General features: G+C 41.4%; 1 protein-coding gene across 2 annotated transcripts in view; it reads right to left on the bottom strand.

Annotated features, from left to right (window-relative positions):
- The window catches only part of FANCC (FA complementation group C), a 1120322-nt gene that overhangs the window by 631512 nt on the left and 468724 nt on the right, over positions 1 to 20086 (bottom strand). For both annotated transcript variants that reach the window (XM_053702420.1, XM_053702421.1), the window contains exon 5: positions 5222 to 5335. In XM_053702420.1, the coding sequence (XP_053558395.1) occupies positions 5222 to 5335 (114 nt within the window). The remainder of the gene's footprint in view (positions 1 to 5221; positions 5336 to 20086) is intronic.

Below are 20086 nucleotides of genomic sequence, written 5' to 3'. Positions count from 1 at the left end.
ATATGAAGATTTATCAGTATCAACCTCTGAAACAGAATCCTCTGAACCAGAAAAATCATTATCAGAATCAAAATGATGATGTTCATTTAAAAATTAATCTGAAAAATGAGAAGTTTTAAAAGACCTTTTACGTTTACTAGAAGGAGGAATAACAGACATAGCCTTCTTAATAGATTTAGAAACAAAATCTCTTATGTTAACAGGAACACCCTGAATATTAGATGTTGATGGAACAGCAACAGGTAATGGAACATTACTAAAGGAAATATTATCTGCATTAACAAGTTTGTCATGACATTCATTACAAACAACAGCCGGAGGAACAGTTACCACAAGTTTACAACAAATACACTTAACTTTGGTAGATCCAGCATCAGGCAGCAATTTTCCAGAAGTATCTTCTGATTCAGGGTCAATCTGAGACATCTTGCAATATGTAATAGAAAAAACAACATATAAAGCAAAATTGATCAAATTCCTTAAATGACAGTTTCAGGAATGGGAAAAAATGCCAATGAACAAGCTTCTAGCAACCAGAAGCAAATAAACAATGAGACTTAAATAATGTGGAGACAATAATGACGCCCATATTTTTAAGCGCCAAAAAAGACGGCCACATTATTTGGCGCCTAAATGCTTTAAGCGCCAAAAATGACGCCACATCCGTTGACACCGACATTTTTGGCGCAAAAACGTCAAAAAAATTACGCAACTTCCGGCGACAAGTATGACGCCGGAAATGACAAAGAAAATTTTTGAGCCAAAAAAGTCAGCGCCAAGAATGACGCAATAAAATGAAGCATTTTCAGCCCCCGCGAGCCTAACAGCCCACAGGAAAAAAAAGTCAAATTTTAAGGTAAGAAAAATTGATTATTCAAATGCATTATCCCAAATAATGAAACTGACTGTCTGAAATAAGGAATGTTGAACATCCTGAATCAAGGCAAATAAATGTTTAAACACATATATTTAGAACTTTACAGGGAGTGCAGAATTATTAAGCAAGTTGTATTTTTGAGGATTAATTTTATTATTGAACAACAACCATGTTCTCAATGAACCCGAAAAACTCATTAATATAAAAGCTGAATATTTTTGGAAGTAGTTTTTAGTTTGTTTTTAGTTTTAGCTATTTTAGGGGGATATCTGTGTGTGCAGGTGACTATTACTGTGCATAATTATTAGGCAACTTAACAAAAAACAAATATATACCCATTTCAATTATTTATTTTTACCAGTGAAACCAATATAACATCTCAACATTCACAAATATACATTTCTGACATTCAAAAACAAAACAAAAACAAATCAGTGACCAATATAGCCACCTTTCTTTGCAAGGACACTCAAAAGCCTGCCATCCATGGAATCTGTCAGTGTTTTGATCTGTTCACCATCAACATTGCGTGCAGCAGCAACCACAGCCTCCCAGACACTGTTCAGAGAGGTGTACTGTTTTCCCTCCTTGTAAATCTCACATTTGATGATGGACCACAGGTTCTCAATGGGGTTCAGATCAGGTGAACAAGGAGGCCATGTCATTAGATTTTCTTCTTTTATACCCTTTCTTGCCAGCCACGCTGTGGAGTACTTGGACGCGTGTGATGGAGCATTGTCCTGCATGAAAATCATGTTTTTCTTGAAGGATGCAGACTTCTTCCTGTACCACTGCTTGAAGAAGGTGTCTTCCAGAAACTGGCAGTAGGACTGGGAGTTGAGCTTGACTCCATCCTCAACCCGAAAAGGCCCCACAAGCTCATCTTTGATGATACCAGCCCAAACCAGTACTCCACCTCCACCTTGCTGGCGTCTGAGTCGGACTGGAGCTCTCTGCCCTTTACCAATCCAGCCACGGGCCCATCCATCTGGCCCATCAAGACTCACTCTCATTTCATCAGTCCATAAAACCCTAGAAAAATCAGTCTTGAGATATTTCTTGGCCCAGTCTTGACGTTTCAGCTTGTGTGTCTTGTTCAGTGGTGGTCGTCTTTCAGCCTTTCTTACCTTGGCCATGTCTCTGAGTATTGCACACCTTGTGCTTTTGGGCACTCCAGTGATGTTGCAGCTCTGAAATATGGCCAAACTGGTGGCAAGTGGCATCTTGGCAGCTGCACGCTTGACTTTTCTCAGTTCATGGGCAGTTATTTTGCGCCTTGGTTTTACCACACGCTTCTTGCGAGCCTGTTGACTATTTTGAATGAAACGCTTGATTGTTCGATGATCACGCTTCAGAAGCTTTGCAATTTTAAGAGTGCTGCATCCCTCTGCAAGATATCTCACTATTTTTGACTTTTCTGAGACTGTCAAGTCCTTCTTTTGACCCATTTGCCAAAGGAAAGGAAGTTGCCTAATAATTATGCACACCTGATATAGGGTGTTGATGTCATTAGACCACACCCCTTCTCATTACAGAGATGCACATCACCTAATATGCTTAATTGGTAGTAGGCTTTCGAGCCTATACAGCTTGGAGTAAGACAACTTGCATAAAGAGGATGATGTGGTCAAAATACTCATTTGCCTAATAATTCTGCACTCCCTGTATATAAAAGTGCCCAACCATAGCTTAGAGTGTCACAAAAATAAGACTTACTTACCCCAGGACACTCATCTACATGTAGTAGAAAGCCAAACCAGTACTGAAACGAGAATCAGTAGAGGTAATGGTATATATAAGAGTATATCGTCGATCTGAAAAGAGAGGTAAGAGATGAATCTCTACGACCGATAACAGAGAACCTATGAAATAGACCCCGTAGAAGGAGATCATTGAATTCAAATAGGCAATACTCTCTTCACATCCCTCTGACATTCACTGCACACTGAGAGGAAAACCGGGCTTCAGCCTGCTGCGAAGAGCATATAAACGAAGAATCTAGCACAAACTTACTTCACCACCTCCATGGGAGGCAAAGTTTGTAAAACTGATTTGTGGGTGTGGTGAGGGGTGTATTTATAGGCATTTTGAGGTTTGGGAAACTTTGCCCCTCCTGGTAGGAATGTATATCCCATACGTCACTAGCTCATGGACTCTTGCTAATTACATGAAAGAAAACATCAGTGCACACCGGCACTGCATAGTATTTATCCAGTCTACACAATTTCTCTGGCACTGCAATTGTATCACAGTCATTCAGAGCAGCTAAAACCTCCCTGAGTAACACGCGAAGGTGTTCAAGCTTAAATTTAAATGTAGAGATATCAGAATCAGGTTGCATCACCTTCCCTGAGTCAGAAACATCACCCACAGAAAGAAGCTCTCCTTCTTCAGCTTCTGCATATTGTGAGGCAGTATCAGACATAGTTCTTAAAGCGTCAGTATGCTCTGTATTTCGTCTAACTCCAGAGCTATCTCGCTTTCCTCTAAATTCAGGTAGTCTGGCTAATACCGCTGACAGTGTATTATCCATGACTGCCGCCATGTCTTGTAAAGTAAACGCTATGGGCGCCCTAGATGTACTTGGCGCCATTTGAGCGTGAGTCCCTTGAGCGGGAGTCAAAGGATCTGACACGTGGGGAGAGTTAGTCGGCATAACTTCCCCCCTCATCAGATTCCTCTGCTGATAAATTTTTTAAAGACATAATATGATCTTTATTGCTTAAAGTGAAATCAGTACATTTGGTACACATTCTAAGAGGGGGTTCCACCATGGCTTTTAAACATAATGAACAAGGAGTTTCCTCTATGTCAGACATGTTTGTACAGACTAGCAATGAGACTAGCAAGCTTGGAAAACACTTTAAATCAAGTTAACAAGCAAATATAAGAAACGGTACTGTGCCTTTAAGAGAAACAAATTTTGTCAGAATTTGAAAAACAGTGAAAAAAGGCAGTAAATCAAACAAAATTTTTAAAGTGTGTATAATAAGCTAACAGAGCATTGCACCCACTTGCAAATGGATGATTAACCCCTTAGTTCAAAAAAACAGATTAAAAAAAACGATATAGACGTTTTTTAACAGTCACACCAACCTGCCACAGCCTTGCTGTGGGCCTACCTTCCCCAACAAACAATTTTGGAAAGCCTAAGAGCCCTTTAGAGATGTCCTATAGCATTCAGGGGACTCCTGGAGGAAGCTGGATGTCTCAGTCTGTTAAAGTTACTGTGCAAAAAAAGCGCTAAATTAGGCCCCTCCCACTCATAGTAACACAGTGGAAAGCCTCAGGAAACTGTTTCTAGGCAAATTTAAGCCAGCCATGTGGAAAAAACTAGGCCCCAATAAAGTTTTATCACCAAAGTATATATAAAAACGTTTAAACATGCCAGCAAACGTTTTATATTGTAAATATAAAAGAGTATGACCTCAGAAAGTAAGCATGATACCAGTCGCTATTAAATCACTGTATTCAGGCTTACCTTACATAATTTTGGTATCAGCAGCATTTTCTAGCATTCACATCTTCTAGAAAAAATCTTAACTGCACATACCTCATAGCAGGATAACCTGCACGCCATTCCCCCGCTGAAGTTACCTCTCTCTTCAGTCATGTGTGAGAACAGCAATGGATCTTAGTTACAACCTGCTAAGATCATAGAAATCACAGGCAGATTCTTCTATTTTTTCTGCCTGGGACAAAATAGTACAACTCCGGTACCATTTAAAAATAACAAACTTTTGATTGAAGCAAGATAACAGCTAGATTTCACCACTTTCCTCTTACTACCTCCATGCTTGTTGAGAGTTGCAAGAGAATGACTGGATATGGCAGTTAGGGGAGGAGCTATATAGCAGCTCTGCTGTGGGTGATCCTCTTGCAACTTCCTGTTGGGAAGGAGAATATCCCACAAGTAATGGATGATCCGTGGACTGGATACACCTTACAAGAGAAATTTGGGTTCAGTGTCCCCTTAAGAGCCAATTGTCAGTGGCTGTGGATCCCACAAAGAGCAGCTCACTGTAGATGTTTAAAATGTTTCACTTTCATAAGAATAATAAAAAAACAACTGAGAACAGTGTCCCTTTTCAATGAAGCATTTTGAAAAACCAATCCTATTGTAACATGGTCCTAAGTGAATTTGATAATTTCTGTTATGTCCCTTTAAATTGACCATGTGGCCATTTGTAACATCGTTATCACTTGTATTATAATGTGAGCTGAATGAAGAGCTTGCTGTATATTTGTTCACTGGGAAGCACCATTTTTCTCCCTCGTGCATGGCTTGTTATTATTACAGCCTACTGATTAAACATGATCATTAGGAGCAAGAGAAATTCTTACATTTTTCAAAAGCTTTTCATAGTAGTCAGACGTCATACACCCAAGCTGATCAATAGCTTTATAGTCTTCATGAAATCCCAGGTCTGATGAGGAAAAGAGATGGCACAGTAAATTCTGTCAGAGAAACAAATAAATAAAAAAGAGAAAAAGTCACCTTATAGATCATGTCATGGTGTTAAATTCTAAAGAATACAGCAACCTATAAATCTGATTACAAAAGATTTTGATGTGCAATCTTGAACAGTTTTTTTAACCCTTAGGTTGCCATGGAATATATATTATTCTTTCAATAAAATTATATTCCATTACAGTATGAAGTTTTAATGTATAAATAAATGCAACAATTGTATTAATCTAAAATTAATCTGAATATAAAAGAGTTTAATAATTTTGCAAGAAATCTAATTTAGTTTTTTCACCCCACAGATAAAAAAAAACATTTAATGGTTTTGTCCTTACATTTTGCAGGTATGTTTCTAGATTTGATATCTCTTCAAACACAAAGGTCATCATTTTTTTTTTTTTTTTTTTAAATCTAGCTACACACTTTGCTCTTCGTTGTGCTTAGAAACTCTCCCCCCCCCCCCCCTCGACCAAGCATTTTTAGAAAATAACTTTAGTCTGCAGAAAAACCCTTACAATGAAAAACGTCAGTATATGAAAATGCCATTTGATGACAATGGTGTACATGGAAACTAGCAGTATCATTATTTCCTAAATATTTAAAGCACACATTTTATTGTCCCACATTAAGCATCAATTCACCTTCCCAAAATACCAGAATTTAGGATTTTACACCTGTGATGCTCATTAAAATTAGAATCAGAAGATAACTTTTTTTTCTGACTTTGCACCATCTTGCAATTTATACAGAAAATGATAGGTCTAAATTATCCAACTCTAAAAATATTCCCAGAGGGGTAGCTTAATCCAGATTGACGATGTATGCATGCTACTACCCCTATCTAAACTCAGCATAGCAAAATAAATAAATATATAAAATAGTTGTACTAAAATGTCACAATATATCATCTATAAACCTTGATATCAACAACACAGTTACTGTCAGGTGATTATTATAACTATGAAAGTCACTTGATAGCTATAGAGACACAAAATCCCTTATATAAATCCTGGGACCTCCCTATTTCAAATTATATGTCTTGCATATTTCTATGGTGAAAAGGCAATAAAGGTCTCTTAAAAACTGTCAGAATGAAGGGTTGCCACCCATCTGGGACTGACACGGATAGCTCGGGTTTTTGTGTGTCCGGGTTTCCTGCTTACTCAGGACTGGACATGTAAATGTCCGGTTTTAGCTGAATCCAAAATGTCAAAATATCATCTATTTCCTAATCAGTGAAAAGACCGACTGTTACAGATCATTTAGCTGGATGGGAACTAACTTGTGCCTTGAAATCCATGCATTTATAAGCAGAGCACAAAGCCTACTTGTAGTGACATCATAGGTCATTTGTCTGGATAGGATCTGCATTCTGAAAGGATTTGTTTTTCTTTGCAGAAGAACCCTATGCCCTTTCCACTCCCACAATAAGTGTCCCTCCCACCCCAGAAAAACAGAATTTATGTTTACCTGATAAATTACTTTCTCCAACGGTGTGTCCGGTCCACGGCGTCATCCTTACTTGTGGGATATTCTCTTCCCCAACAGGAAATTCTCTTCCCCAACAGGAAATGGCAAAGAGCCCAGCAAAGCTGGTCACATGATCCCTCCTAGGCTCCGCCTTCCCCAGTCATTCGACCGACGTAAAGGAGGAATATTTGCATAGGAGAAATCATATGATACCGTGGTGACTGTAGTTAGAGAAATTAAATCATCAGACCTGATTAAAAAACCAGGGCGGGCCGTGGACCGGACACACCGTTGGAGAAAGTAATTTATCAGGTAAACATAAATTCTGTTTTCTCCAACATAGGTGTGTCCGGTCCACGGCGTCATCCTTACTTGTGGGAACCAATACCAAAGCTTTAGGACACGGATGATGGGAGGGAGCAAATCAGGTCACCTAGATGGAAGGCACCACGGCGTGCAAAACCTTTCTCCCAAAAATAGCCTCAGAAGAAGCAAAAGTATCAAATTTGTAAAATTTGGTAAAAGTGTGCAGTGAAGACCAAGTCGCTGCCTTACATATCTGATCAACAGAAGCCTCGTTCTTGAAGGCCCATGTGGAAGCCACAGCCCTAGTGGAATGAGCTGTGATTCTTTCAGGAGGCTGCCGTCCGGCAGTCTCATAAGCCAATCTGATGATGCTTTTAAGCCAAAAAGGGAGAGAGGTAGAAGTTGCTTTTTGACCTCTCCTTTTACCAGAATAAACAACAAACAAGGAAGATGTTTGTCTGAAATCCTTTGTAGCCTCTAAATAGAACTTTAGAGCACGAACTACATCCAAATTGTGTAACAAACGTTCCTTCTTTGAAACTGGATTCGGACACAAAGAAGGCACAACTATCTCCTGGTTAATATTTTTATTAGAAACAACTTTCGGAAGAAAACCAGGTTTAGTACGCAAAACCACCTTATCTGCATGGAACACCAGATAAGGAGGAGAACACTGCAGAGCAGATAACTCTAAAACTCTTCTAGCAGAAGAAATTGCAACCAAAAATAAAACTTTCCAAGATAATAACTTAATATCTACGGAATGTAAGGGTTCAAACGGAACCCCTTGAAGAACTGAAAGAACTAAATTGAGACTCCAAGGAGGAGTCAAAGGTTTGTAAACAGGCTTGATTCTAACCAGAGCCTGAACAAAAGCCTGAACATCTGGCACAGCCGCCAGCTTCTTGTGAAGTAAAACAGATAAAGCAGAAATCTGTCCCTTCAAAGAACTTGCAGATAATCCTTTCTCCAAACCCTCTTGTAGAAAGGATAGAATCTTAGGAATTTTTACCCTGTTCCATGGGAATCCTTTCGATTCGCACCAACAGATATATTTCTTCCATACTTTATGGTAAATTTTCCTAGTTACAGGCTTTCTAGCCTGAATAAGAGTATCAATGACAGAATCTGAGAACCCACGCTTTGATAAAATCAAGCGTTCAATCCCCAAGCAGTCAGTTGGAGTGATGCCAGATTCGGATGTTCGAACGGACCTTGAACAAGAAGGTCCCGTCTCAAAGGTAGCTTCCATGGTGGAGCCGATGACATATTCACCAGGTCTGCATACCAAGTTCTGCGTGGCCACGCAGGAGCTATCAAGATCACCGAAGCCCTCTCTTGATTGATCCTGGCTACCAGCCTGGGAATGAGAGGAAACGGTGGGAACACATAAGCTAGGTTGAAGGTCCAGGGCGCTACTAGTGCATCTACTAGAGTCGCCTTGGGATCCCTGGATCTGGACCCGTAGCAAGGAACCTTGAAGTTCTGACGAGACGCCATCAGATCCATGTCTGGAATGCCCCATAATTGAGTTATTTGGGCAAAGATTTCCGGATGGAGTTCCCACTCCCCCGGATGAAATGTCTGACGACTCAGAAAATCTGCTTCCCAATTTTCCACTCCTGGGATGTGGATTGCAGACAAGTGGCAGGAGTGAAGCTCCGCCCATTGAATTACTTTGGTCACTTCTTCCATCGCCAGGGAACTCCTTGTTCCCCCCTGATGGTTGATATATGCAACAGTCGTCATGTTGTCTGATTGAAACCTTATGAATTTGGCCTTTGCTAGTTGAGGCCAAGCCTTGAGAGCATTGAATATCGCTCTCAGTTCCAGAATGTTTATCGGGAGAAGAGATTCTTCCCGAGACCATAGACCCTGAGCCTTCAGGTGTTTCCAGACCGCGCCCCAGCCCACCAGGCTGGCGTCGGTCGTTACAATGACCCACTCTGGTCTTCTGAAGCTCATCCCTTGGGACAGGTTGTCCAGGGTCAGCCACCAACGGAGTGAATCTCTGGTCCTCTGATCTACTTGGATCGTCGGGGACAAATCTGTATAATCCCCATTCCACTGTCTGAGCATGCACAGTTGTAATGGTCTTAGATGAATTTGCGCAAAAGGAACTATGTCCATTGCCGCAACCATCAAACCTATTACTTCCATGCACTGCGCTATGGAAGGAAGAAGAACAGAATGAAGTACTTGACAAGAGCTTAGAAGTTTTGATTTTCTGGCTTCTGTCAGAAAAATCTTCATTTCCAAGGAGTCTATTATTGTTCCCAAGAAGGGAACTCTTGTTGACGGGAATAGAGAACTTTTTTCTACGTTCACTTTCCACCCGTGAGATCTGAGAAAGGCTAGGACAATGTCCGTATGAGCCTTTGCTTGTGGTAGAGACGACGCTTGAATCAGTATGTCGTCCAAGTAGGGTACCACTGCAATGCCCCTTGGCCTTAGCACCGCTAGAAGGGACCCTAGTACCTTTGTGAAAATTCTTGGAGCAGTGGCTAGTCCGAATGGAAGTGCCACAAACTGGTAATGCTTGTCCAGAAAGGCAAATCTTAGGAACCGATGATGTTCCTTGTGGATAGGAATATGTAGATACGCATCCTTTAAATCCACCGTGGTCATGAATTGACCTTCCTGGATGGTAGGAAGAATTGTCCGAATGGTTTCCATCTTGAACGATGGGACCTTGAGAAATTTGTTTAGGATCTTGAGATCCAAAATTGGCCTAAATGTTCCCTCTTTTTTGGGAACTATGAACAGATTGGAGTAAAACCCCATCCCTTGTTCTCCTAATGGAACAGGATGAATCACTCCCATTTTTAACAGGTCTTCTACACAATGTAAGAATGCCTGTCTTTTTATTTGGTCTGAAGACAATTGAGACCTGTGGAACCTTCCCCTTGGGGGTAGTTCCTTGAATTCCAGGAGATAACCTTGAGAAACTATTTCTAGCGCCCAAGGATCCTGAACATCTCTTGCCCAAGCCTGAGCGAAGAGAGAGAGTCTGCCCCCCACCAGATCCGGTCCCGGATCGGGGGCCAGCATCTCATGCTGTCTTGGTAGCGGTAGCGGGCTTCTTGGCCTGCTTACCTTTGTTCCAGCCTTGCATCGGTCTCCAGGCTGGCTTGGTTTGAGAAGAATTACCCTCTTGCTTAGAGGATGTAGAATTCGAGGCTGGTCCGTTTCTGTGAAAGGGACGAAAATTTGTTTTATTTTTAGCCTTAAAAGACCTATCCTGAGGAAGGGCGTGGCCCTTTCCCCCAGTGATGTCTGAAATAATCTCTTTCAAGTCAGGGCCAAACAGCGTTTTCCCCTTGAAAGGGATGTTAAGCAATCTGTTCTTGTAGGACACATCCGCTGACCAAGACTTCAGCCAAAGCGCTCTGCGCGCCACAATAGCAAAACCTGAATTTTTCGCCGCTAATCTAGCTAATTGCAAAGTGGCGTCTAAGGTAAAAGAGTTAGCCCACTTAAGAGCTTGAACTCTGTCCATAACCTCCTCATAAGAGGATGCTTGATTGAGCGACTTTTCTAGTTCCTCGAACCAGAAACACGCTGCTGTAGTGACAGGAACAATGCATGAAATTGGTTGTAGAAGGTAACCTTGCTGAACAAACATCTTTTTAAGCAAACCCTCTAATTTTTTATCCATAGGATCTTTGAAAGCACAACTATCTTCTATAGGGATAGTGGTGCGTTTGTTTAGAGTAGAAACCGCCCCCTCGACCTTGGGGACTGTCTGCCATAAGTCCTTCCTGGGGTCGACCATAGGAAATAATTTCTTAAATATAGGGGGAGGGACAAAAGGTATGCCGGGCCTTTCCCATTCTTTATTTACAATGTCCGCCACCCGCTTGGGTATAGGAAAAGCTTCGGGGGGCACCGGGACCTCTAGGAACCTGTCCATCTTACATAATTTCTCTGGAATGACCAAATTGTCACAATCATCCAGAGTAGATAACACCTCCTTAAGCAGAGCGCGGAGATGTTCCAATTTAAATTTAAATGTAATAACGTCAGGTTCAGCTTGTTGAGAAATTTTTCCTGAATCTGAAATTTCTCCCTCAGACAAAACCTCCCTAGCCCCTTCAGACTGGTGTAAGGGCATGTCAGAACCATTATCATCAGCGTCCTCATGCTCTTCAGTATCTAAAACAGAGCAGTCGCGCTTTCGCTGATAAGTGGGCATTTTGGCTAAAATGTTTTTAATAGAATTATCCATTACAGCCGTTAATTGTTGCATAGTAAGGAGGATTGGCGCACTAGATTCACTAGGGACCTCCTGAGTGGGCAAGACTGGTGTAGACATAGAAGGAGATGATGCAGTACCATGCTTACTCCCCTCACTTAAGGAATCATTTTGGGCAACATTATTATCAGTGGCATCATTGTCCCTACTTTGTTTGTCACATTCATCACATATATTTAAATGGAGAGGAACCTTGGCTTCTGAACATACAGAACATCGTCTATCTGATAGTTCAGACATGTTAATAGGCATAAACTTGATAACAAAGCACAAAAAACGTTTTAAAATAAAACCGTTACTGTCTCTTTAAATTTTAAACTGAACACACTTTTTTACTGAATATACGCAAAAGTATGAAGGAAATGTTCAAAATTCACCAAAATTTCACCACAGTGTCATAAAGCCTTAAAAGTATTGCACACCAAATTTGAAAGCTTTAACTCTTAAAATAACTGAACCGGAGCCGTTTTTACATTTAACCCCTATACAGTCCCTGGTATCTGCTTTGCTGAGACCCAACCAAGCCCAGAGGGGAATACGATACCAAATGACGCCTTCAATAAGCTTTTTCAGTGGATCTGAGCTCCTCACACATGCATCTGCATGCCTTGCTTCTCAAAAACAACTGCGCATTAGTGGCGCGAAAATGAGGCTCTGCCTATGACTAGAAAAGGCCCCCAGTGAAAAAACATAATTTATGCTTACCTGATAAATTCCTTTCTTCTGTAGTGTGATCAGTCCACGGGTCATCATTACTTCTGGGATATTACTCCTCCCCAACAGGAAGTGCAAGAGGATTCACCCAGCAGAGCTGCATATAGCTCCTCCCCTCTACGTCACTCCCAGTCATTCGACCAAGGACCAACGAGAAAGGAAAAGCCAAGGGTGAAGTGGTGACTGGAGTATAAATTAAAAAATATTTACCTGCCTTAAAAACAGGGCGGGCCGTGGACTGATCACACTACAGAAGAAAGGAATTTATCAGGTAAGCATAAATTATGTTTTCTTCTGTTAAGTGTGATCAGTCCACGGGTCATCATTACTTCTGGGATACCAATACCAAAGCAAAAGTACACGGATGACGGGAGGGATAGGCAGGCTCTTTATACAGAAGGAACCACTGCCTGAAGAACATTTCTCCCAAAAATAGCCTCCGATGAAGCAAAAGTGTCAAATTTGTAAAATTTGGAAAAAGTATGAAGCGAAGACCATGTTGCAGCCTTGCAAATCTGTTCAACAGAGGCCTCATTCTTGAAGGCCCAAGTGGAAGCCACAGCTCTAGTAGAATGAGCTGTAATTCTTTCAGGAGGCTGCTGTCCAGCAGTCTCATAAGCTAAACGAATTATGCTACGAAGCCAAAAAGAAAGAGAGGTAGCGGAAGCTTTTTGACCTCTCCTCTGCCCAGAGTAAATGACAAACAGAGAAGACGTTTGTCGAAATTCCTTAGTTGCCTGTAAGTAAAATTTTAGAGCACGGACTACATCCAGGTTGTGCAGTAGACGTTCCTTCTTTGAAAAAGGATTTGGGCATAAAGAAGGAACAACAATCTCTTGATTGATATTCCTGTTAGTAACTACCTTAGGTAAGAACCCAGGTTTAGTACGCAGGACTACCTTATCCGAATGAAAAATCAAATAAGGAGAATCACAATGTAAGGCTGATAATTCAGAGACTCTTCGAGCCGAGGAAATAGCCATTAAAAATAGAACTTTCCAAGATAACAACTTTATATCAATGGAATGAAGGGGTTCAAACGGAACGCCCTGTAAAACATTAAGAACAAGGTTTAAACTCCATGGTGGAGCAACAGTTTTAAACACAGGCTTAATTCTGGCCAAAGCCTGACAAAAAGCCTGGACGTCAGGAACTTCTGACAGACGTTTGTGTAACAGAATGGACAGAGCTGAGATCTGTCCCTTTAATGAACTAGCAGATAAACCCTTTTCTAAACCTTCTTGTAGAAAAGACAATATCCTAGGAATCCTAACCTTACTCCAAGAGTAACCTTTGGATTCACACCAATATAGGTATTTACGCCATATCTTATGGTAAATCTTTCTGGTAACAGGTTTCCTAGCCTGTATTAAGGTATCAATAACTGACTCAGAAAATCCACGTCTTGATAAAATCAAGCGTTCAATTTCCAAGCAGTCAGCTTCAGAGAAGTTAGATTTTGATGTTTGAAGGGACCCTGTATCAGAAGGTCCTGTTTCAGAGGTAGAGACCAAGGTGGACAGGATGACATGTCCACCAGGTCTGCATACCAAGTCCTGCGTGGCCACGCAGGTGCTATTAGAATCACTGATGCTCTCTCTTGTTTGATTCTGGCAATCAATCGAGGAAGCAACGGGAAGGGTGGAAACACGTAAGCCATCCTGAAGTCCCAAGGTGCTGTCAGAGCATCTATCAGGACTGCTCCTGGATCCCTGGATCTGGACCCGTAACGAGGAAGCTTGGCGTTCTGTCGAGACGCCATGAGATCTATCTCTGGTTTGCCCCAACGTCGAAGTATTTGGGCAAAGACCTCCGGATGAAGTTCCCACTCCCCCGGATGAAAAGTCTGACGACTTAAGAAATCCGCCTCCCAGTTCTCCACTCCCGGGATGTGGATTGCTGACAGGTGGCAAGAGTGAGACTCTGCCCAGCGAATTATCTTTGATACTTCCATCATAGCTAGGGAGCTTCTTGTCCCTCCCTGATGGTTGATGTAAGCTACAGTCGTGATGTTGTCCGACTGAAACCTGATGAACCCCCGAGTTGTCAAGTGGGGCCAAGCCAGGAGGGCATTGAGAACTGCTCTCAATTCCAGAATGTTTATTGGCAGGAGACTCTCCTCCTGACTCCATTGTCCCTGAGCCTTCAGAGAATTCCAGACGGCACCCCAACCTAGAAGGCTGGCGTCTGTTGTTACAATTGTCCAGTCTGGTCTGCTGAATGGCATCCCCCTGGACAGATGTGGCCGAGAAAGCCACCATAGAAGAGAATTTCTGGTCTCTTGATCCAGATTCAGAGAAGGGGATAAGTCTGAGTAATCCCCATTCCACTGACTTAGCATGCACAGTTGCAGTGGTCTGAGGTGTAAGCGTGCAAAGGGTACTATGTCCATTGCCGCTACCATTAAGCCGATTACCTCCATGCATTGAGCCACTGACGGGTGTTGAATGGAATGAAGGGTGCGGCAAGCACTTTGAAGTCTTGTTAGCCTGTCCTCTGTCAGGTAAATCTTCATTTCTACAGAATCTATAAGAGTCCCCAGGAAGGGAACTCTTGTGAGTGGAACAAGTGAACTTTTCTTTTCGTTCACCTTCCATCCATGTGACCTTAGAAATGCCAGCACTAACTCTGTATGAGACTTGGCAGTTTGAAAGCTTGAAGCTTGTATCAGAATGTCGTCTAGGTATGGAGCTACCGAGATTCCCCGTGGTCTTAGTACCGCCAGAAGAGCACCCAGAACCTTTGTGAAGATTCTTGGAGCTGTAGCCAATCCGAATGGAAGAGCCACAAACTGGTAATGCCTGTCTAGGAAGGCAAACCTTAGGTACCGATAATGATCTTTGTGAATCGGTATGTGAAGGTAAGCATCTTTTAAATCTACAGTGGTCATGTACTGACCCTCTTGGATCATAGGTAAAATTGTCCGAATAGTCTCCATCTTGAACGATGGAACTCTTAGGAATTTGTTTAGGATCTTTAAGTCCAGGATTGGTCTGAAAGTTCCCTCTTTTTTGGGAACCACAAACAGATTTGAGTAAAACCCCTGTCCCTGTTCCGATCGTGGAACTGGATGGATTACTCCCATTAACAAGAGCTCTTGTACGCAGCGTAGAAACGCCTCTTTCTTTGTCTGGATTGTTGACAATCTTGACAGATGAAATCTCTCTCTTGGAGGAGAGTATTTGAAGTCCAGAAGGTATCCCTGAGATATTATCTCTAGCGCCCAGGGATCCTGAACATCTCTTGCCCAAGCCTGGGCGAAGAGAGAAAGTCTGCCCCCCACTAGATCCGATCCCGGATCGGGGCCCCTCAATTCATGCTGTTTTAGGGGCAGCAGCAGGTTTCCTAGTCTGCTTGCCCTTGTTCCAGGACTGGTTAGGTTTCCAGCCTTGTCTGTAGCGAGCAACAGCTCCTTCCTGTTTTGGTGCAGAGGAAGTTGATGCTGCTCCTGCTTTGAAATTACGAAAGGAACGAAAATTAGACTGTCTAGTCTTGGCTTTGGCTTTGTCCTGAGGCAGGGCATGGCCTTTACCTCCTGTAATGTCAGCGATAATCTCTTTCAACCCGGGCCCGAATAAGGTCTGCCCTTTGAAAGGTATATTAAGCAATTTAGACTTAGAAGTAACATCAGCTGACCAGGATTTTAGCCACAGCGCCCTGCGTGCCTGAATGGCGAATCCTGAATTCTTCGCCGTAAGTTTAGTAAGATGTACTACGGCCTCCGAAATGAATGAATTAGCTAGTTTAAGGACTCTAAGCCTGTCCGTAATGTCGTCCAGAGTAGCTGAACCAATGTTCTCTTCCAGAGACTCAATCCAGAATGCCGCTGCAGCCGTGATCGGCGCAATGCATGCAAGGGGTTGCAATATAAAACCTTGTTGAACAAACATTTTCTTAAGGTAACCCTCTAACTTTTTATCCATTGGATCTGAAAAAGCACAGCTATCCTCCACCGGGATAGTGGTACGCTTAGCTAAGGTAGAAACTGCTCCCTCCACCTTAGGGACCGTTTGCCATAAGTCCCTTGTGGTGGCGTCTATTGGAAACATTTTTCTAAATATCGGAGGGGGTGAGAACGGCACACCGGGTCTATCCCACTCCTTAGTAACAATTTCAGTAAGTCTCTTAGGTATAGGAAAAACCTCAGTACTCGTCGGTACCGCAAAATATTTATCCAACCTACACATTTTCTCTGGTATTGCAACTGTGTTACAATCATTCAGAGCCGCTAACACCTCCCCTAGTAATACACGGAGGTTTTCCAGTTTAAATTTAAAATTTGAAATATCTGAATCCAGTCTGTTTGGATCAGAACCGTCACCCACAGAATGAAGTTCTCCGTCCTCATGTTCTGCCACCTGTGACGCAGTGTCAGACATGGCCCTAATATTATCAGCGCACTCTGTTCTCACCCCAGAGTGATCACGCTTACCTCTTAGTTCTGGTAATTTAGCCAAAACCTCAGTCATAACAGTAGCCATATCCTGTAATGTGATTTGTAATGGCCGCCCAGATGTACTCGGCGCTACAATATCACGCACCTCCCTCTGAGCGGGAGATGTAGGTACTGACACGTGAGGCGAGTTAGTCGGCATAACTCTCCCCTCGTTGTTTGGTGAAATGTGTTCAATTTGTACAGATTGACTTTTATTTAAAGTAGCATCAATACAGTTAGTACATAAATTTCTATTGGGCTCCACTTTGGCATTGCAACAAATGACACAGGTATCATCCTCTGAATCAGACATGTTTAACACACTAGCAAATAAACTTGCAACTTGGAAATACAATTCAATTAGAATAATATTAAAACGTACTGTGCCTTTAAGAAGCACAGAAGATCTATGACAGTTGAAAATTAATAAATTGAAACAGTTATAGCCTCAATCCTTGTAAACAACACAACTTTAGCAAAGGTTTAATCCCATTAGCAAAGATAGCAAATTCTGAAAGCAGGAAACAAATTACAGAATAAACGTTTTTTATCTCAGTCAAACTATAATTCTCACAGCTCTGCTGAGAGAAATTACCTCCCTCAAAATAAGTTTTGAAGACCCCTGAGCTCTGTAGAGATGAACCGGATCATGCAGGGAATACAATGAGTTGCTGACTGAAATATTTGATGCATAGTAAAAGCGCCAAAAAACGGCCCCTCCCCCTCACACACAGCAGTGAGGGAGAACAGAAACTGTCAGAAAACAGATTAAGCAACTGCCAAGTGGAAAAATAGTGCCCAAACATTTATTCACACAGTACCTCAGCAAATGAAAACGATTTTACATTCCAGCAAAAACGTTAAATATAATCTCTAGTTATTAAACAGCTTTATGTCTTTCTTACAGTGTAATTCTAGTGAAGTACCATTCCCCAGAATACTGAAGTGTAAAGTATACATACATGACATTATATCGGTATGGCAGGATTTTCTCATCAATTCCATTGTCAGAAAATAAAAACTGCTGCATACCTCTATGCAGATTCATCTGCCCGCTGTCCCCTGATCTGAAGTTTACCTCACTCCTCAGATGGCCGAGAACAGCAATATGATCTTAACTACTCCGGCTAAAATCATAGCAAAACTCTGGTAGATTCTTCTTCAAACTCTGCCAGAGAGGTAATAAAACACTCCGGTGCTATTTTAAAATAACAAACTTTTGATTGAAGATATAAAACTAAGTATAATCACCATAGTCCTCTCACACATCCTATCTAGTCGTTGGGTGCAAGAGAATGACTGGGAGTGACGTAGAGGGGAGGAGCTATATGCAGCTCTGCTGGGTGAATCCTCTTGCACTTCCTGTTGGGGAGGAGTAATATCCCAGAAGTAATGATGACCCGTGGACTGATCACACTTAACAGAAGAAAGGTGTCCAATACAGTGCCTGCCGTTTTTTTAATAAAATTCCCAAGATTAAAATAACTCTCCAAAGTTATAAACCATTAAATATGCTTATAAAGTAATCGTTTTGGCCCAGAAAAATGTCTACCAGTCTTTAAAGCCCTTGTGAAGCCCTTTTATTCTTATATTGAAAATTAAGAAAATGGCTTACCGGATCCCATAGGGAAAATGACAGCTTCCAGCATTACCAAGTCTTGTTAGAAATGTGTCATACCTCAAGCAGCCAAAGTCTGCTCACTGTTTCCCCCAACTGAAGTTAATTCCTCTCAACAGTCCTGTGTGGAAACAGCCATCGATTTTAGTAACGGTTGCTAAAATCATTTTCCTCTTACAAACAGAAATCTTCATCTCTTTTCTGTTTCAGAGTAAATAGTACATACCAGCACTATTTTAAAATAACAAACTCTTGATAGAAGAATAAAAACTACATTTAAACACCAAAAAACTCTGAGCCATCTCCGTGGAGATGTTGCCTGTGCTACGGCAAAGAGAATGACTGGGGAAGGCGGAGCCTAGGAGGGATCATGTGACCAGCTTTGCTGGGCTCTTTGCCATTTCCTGTTGGGGAAGAGAATTTCCTGTTGGGGAAGAGAATATCCCACAAGTAAGGATGACGCCGTGGACCGGACACACCTATGTTGGAGAAATAATAGTCTCTCCCTGTTTGCTCTGAAATTAATCTCCCTGTTTTCTACAGCTGGCTGGCGCATGCCCAAAGGAACAGTTATCAAGCTGGAGGTAAAAGTCATTGACCTCCTGCCTACTCATTAAGCAAATAAAACTTATTTCCTCACTAGTGTTTAGAACATAGTTGCCAAAAGTCCTAAATCTCCCAAGACAATCCTGGGATTTCGCTTTTTGGCCCTGAACTTTATTGTCCCGGGAATTATCCTGGATACTCATCATGTGTGGCCTGCCCCACCTTTGATGTGCCTGTGCATAATCTCCTGCATGGCAGGAGAAGAAACCAGGGTGGCAGCTTAGCTTGTAAAGTTATGTACAGAGGACTGTTGATTTTTTATTACATAGCCTCCCTCCCTTCCTCCGTGTCAGACTGCAATGTTTGTTTTTGTTTTTTATTTAACTTAAAGGGACATTCAGGTGAGCATTTAAATGCACATAGCTAAATTACATATTTGAAAATAAACATATTTGATATATACACGTATTAACTTTACTAGAAGCATTTTTGCTTTCACTATTTTAGTGTTAGTATTTTTCGCTACAAGTGCATTTGAAGCATATTCTCAGTGCACCAGCATTTTAAATATTGAAGCTGCTCAGAGCATCAGAGGGGCTTGTACCATGTCAGCAATTAACAAATTGAGTCATAACCAGATGGTACAAGCACCTTAGGTTCTCTGAGCAAGTGCTTTGTTTAAAATGCTGGTGCACGGTGCATACTTAAATACACTTTTGCAACAGCTATAGCTTTTTTTAGAAGTATTTTTGCTAATACATGCATATTAAAGAAATGCATTCATATAGATTCCAATTTTGTCTGGAATGTCCCTTTAACTTTGGAGAAGAAGGAACTGCCAGGCAGCTGCAAATGTACAGCACCATGCCTCCCCCTCAGTCCCTCCTCCATATTGACTGCAAGGAAGTTCATTATCTTAAAGGAACAGTCTACTTAAAAATGTTTATTGTTTAAAAAATAAAATATAAATATATATATATGTATATACAGGTAGCCCTCAGTTTACGCCGGGGTTAGTTTCTAGAAGTAATGGTTGTAAATCGAAACCATTGTAAATTAAAACCCAGTTTATAATGTAAGTCAATGGGAAGTGAGGGAGATAGGTTCCAGGCCCCTCTCAAAATTCTCATAAGTAACACCTAATACATTATTTTTAAAGCTTTGAAATGAAGACTTTAAATGATAAACAGCATTATAAACCTAAAAATAACCACACAACACAATATATAATTAAACTAAGTTATATGAACAAAAACATTTGCTAAACAGCATTATAAACCTAATAAAATAATCACACAACACAGACTATAAATATAAATATATAAAATAGTTGTACTAAAATGTCACAATATATCATCTATAAACCTTGATATCAACAACACAGTTACTGTCAGGTG

This window comes from Bombina bombina, chromosome 2 (genome assembly GCF_027579735.1).
Source record: "Bombina bombina isolate aBomBom1 chromosome 2, aBomBom1.pri, whole genome shotgun sequence".
NCBI lineage: Eukaryota > Metazoa > Chordata > Amphibia > Anura > Bombinatoridae > Bombina > Bombina bombina.
Note: the sequence above shows the minus strand (reverse complement) of the source record. Positions and strands in the feature narration are given on the sequence as shown.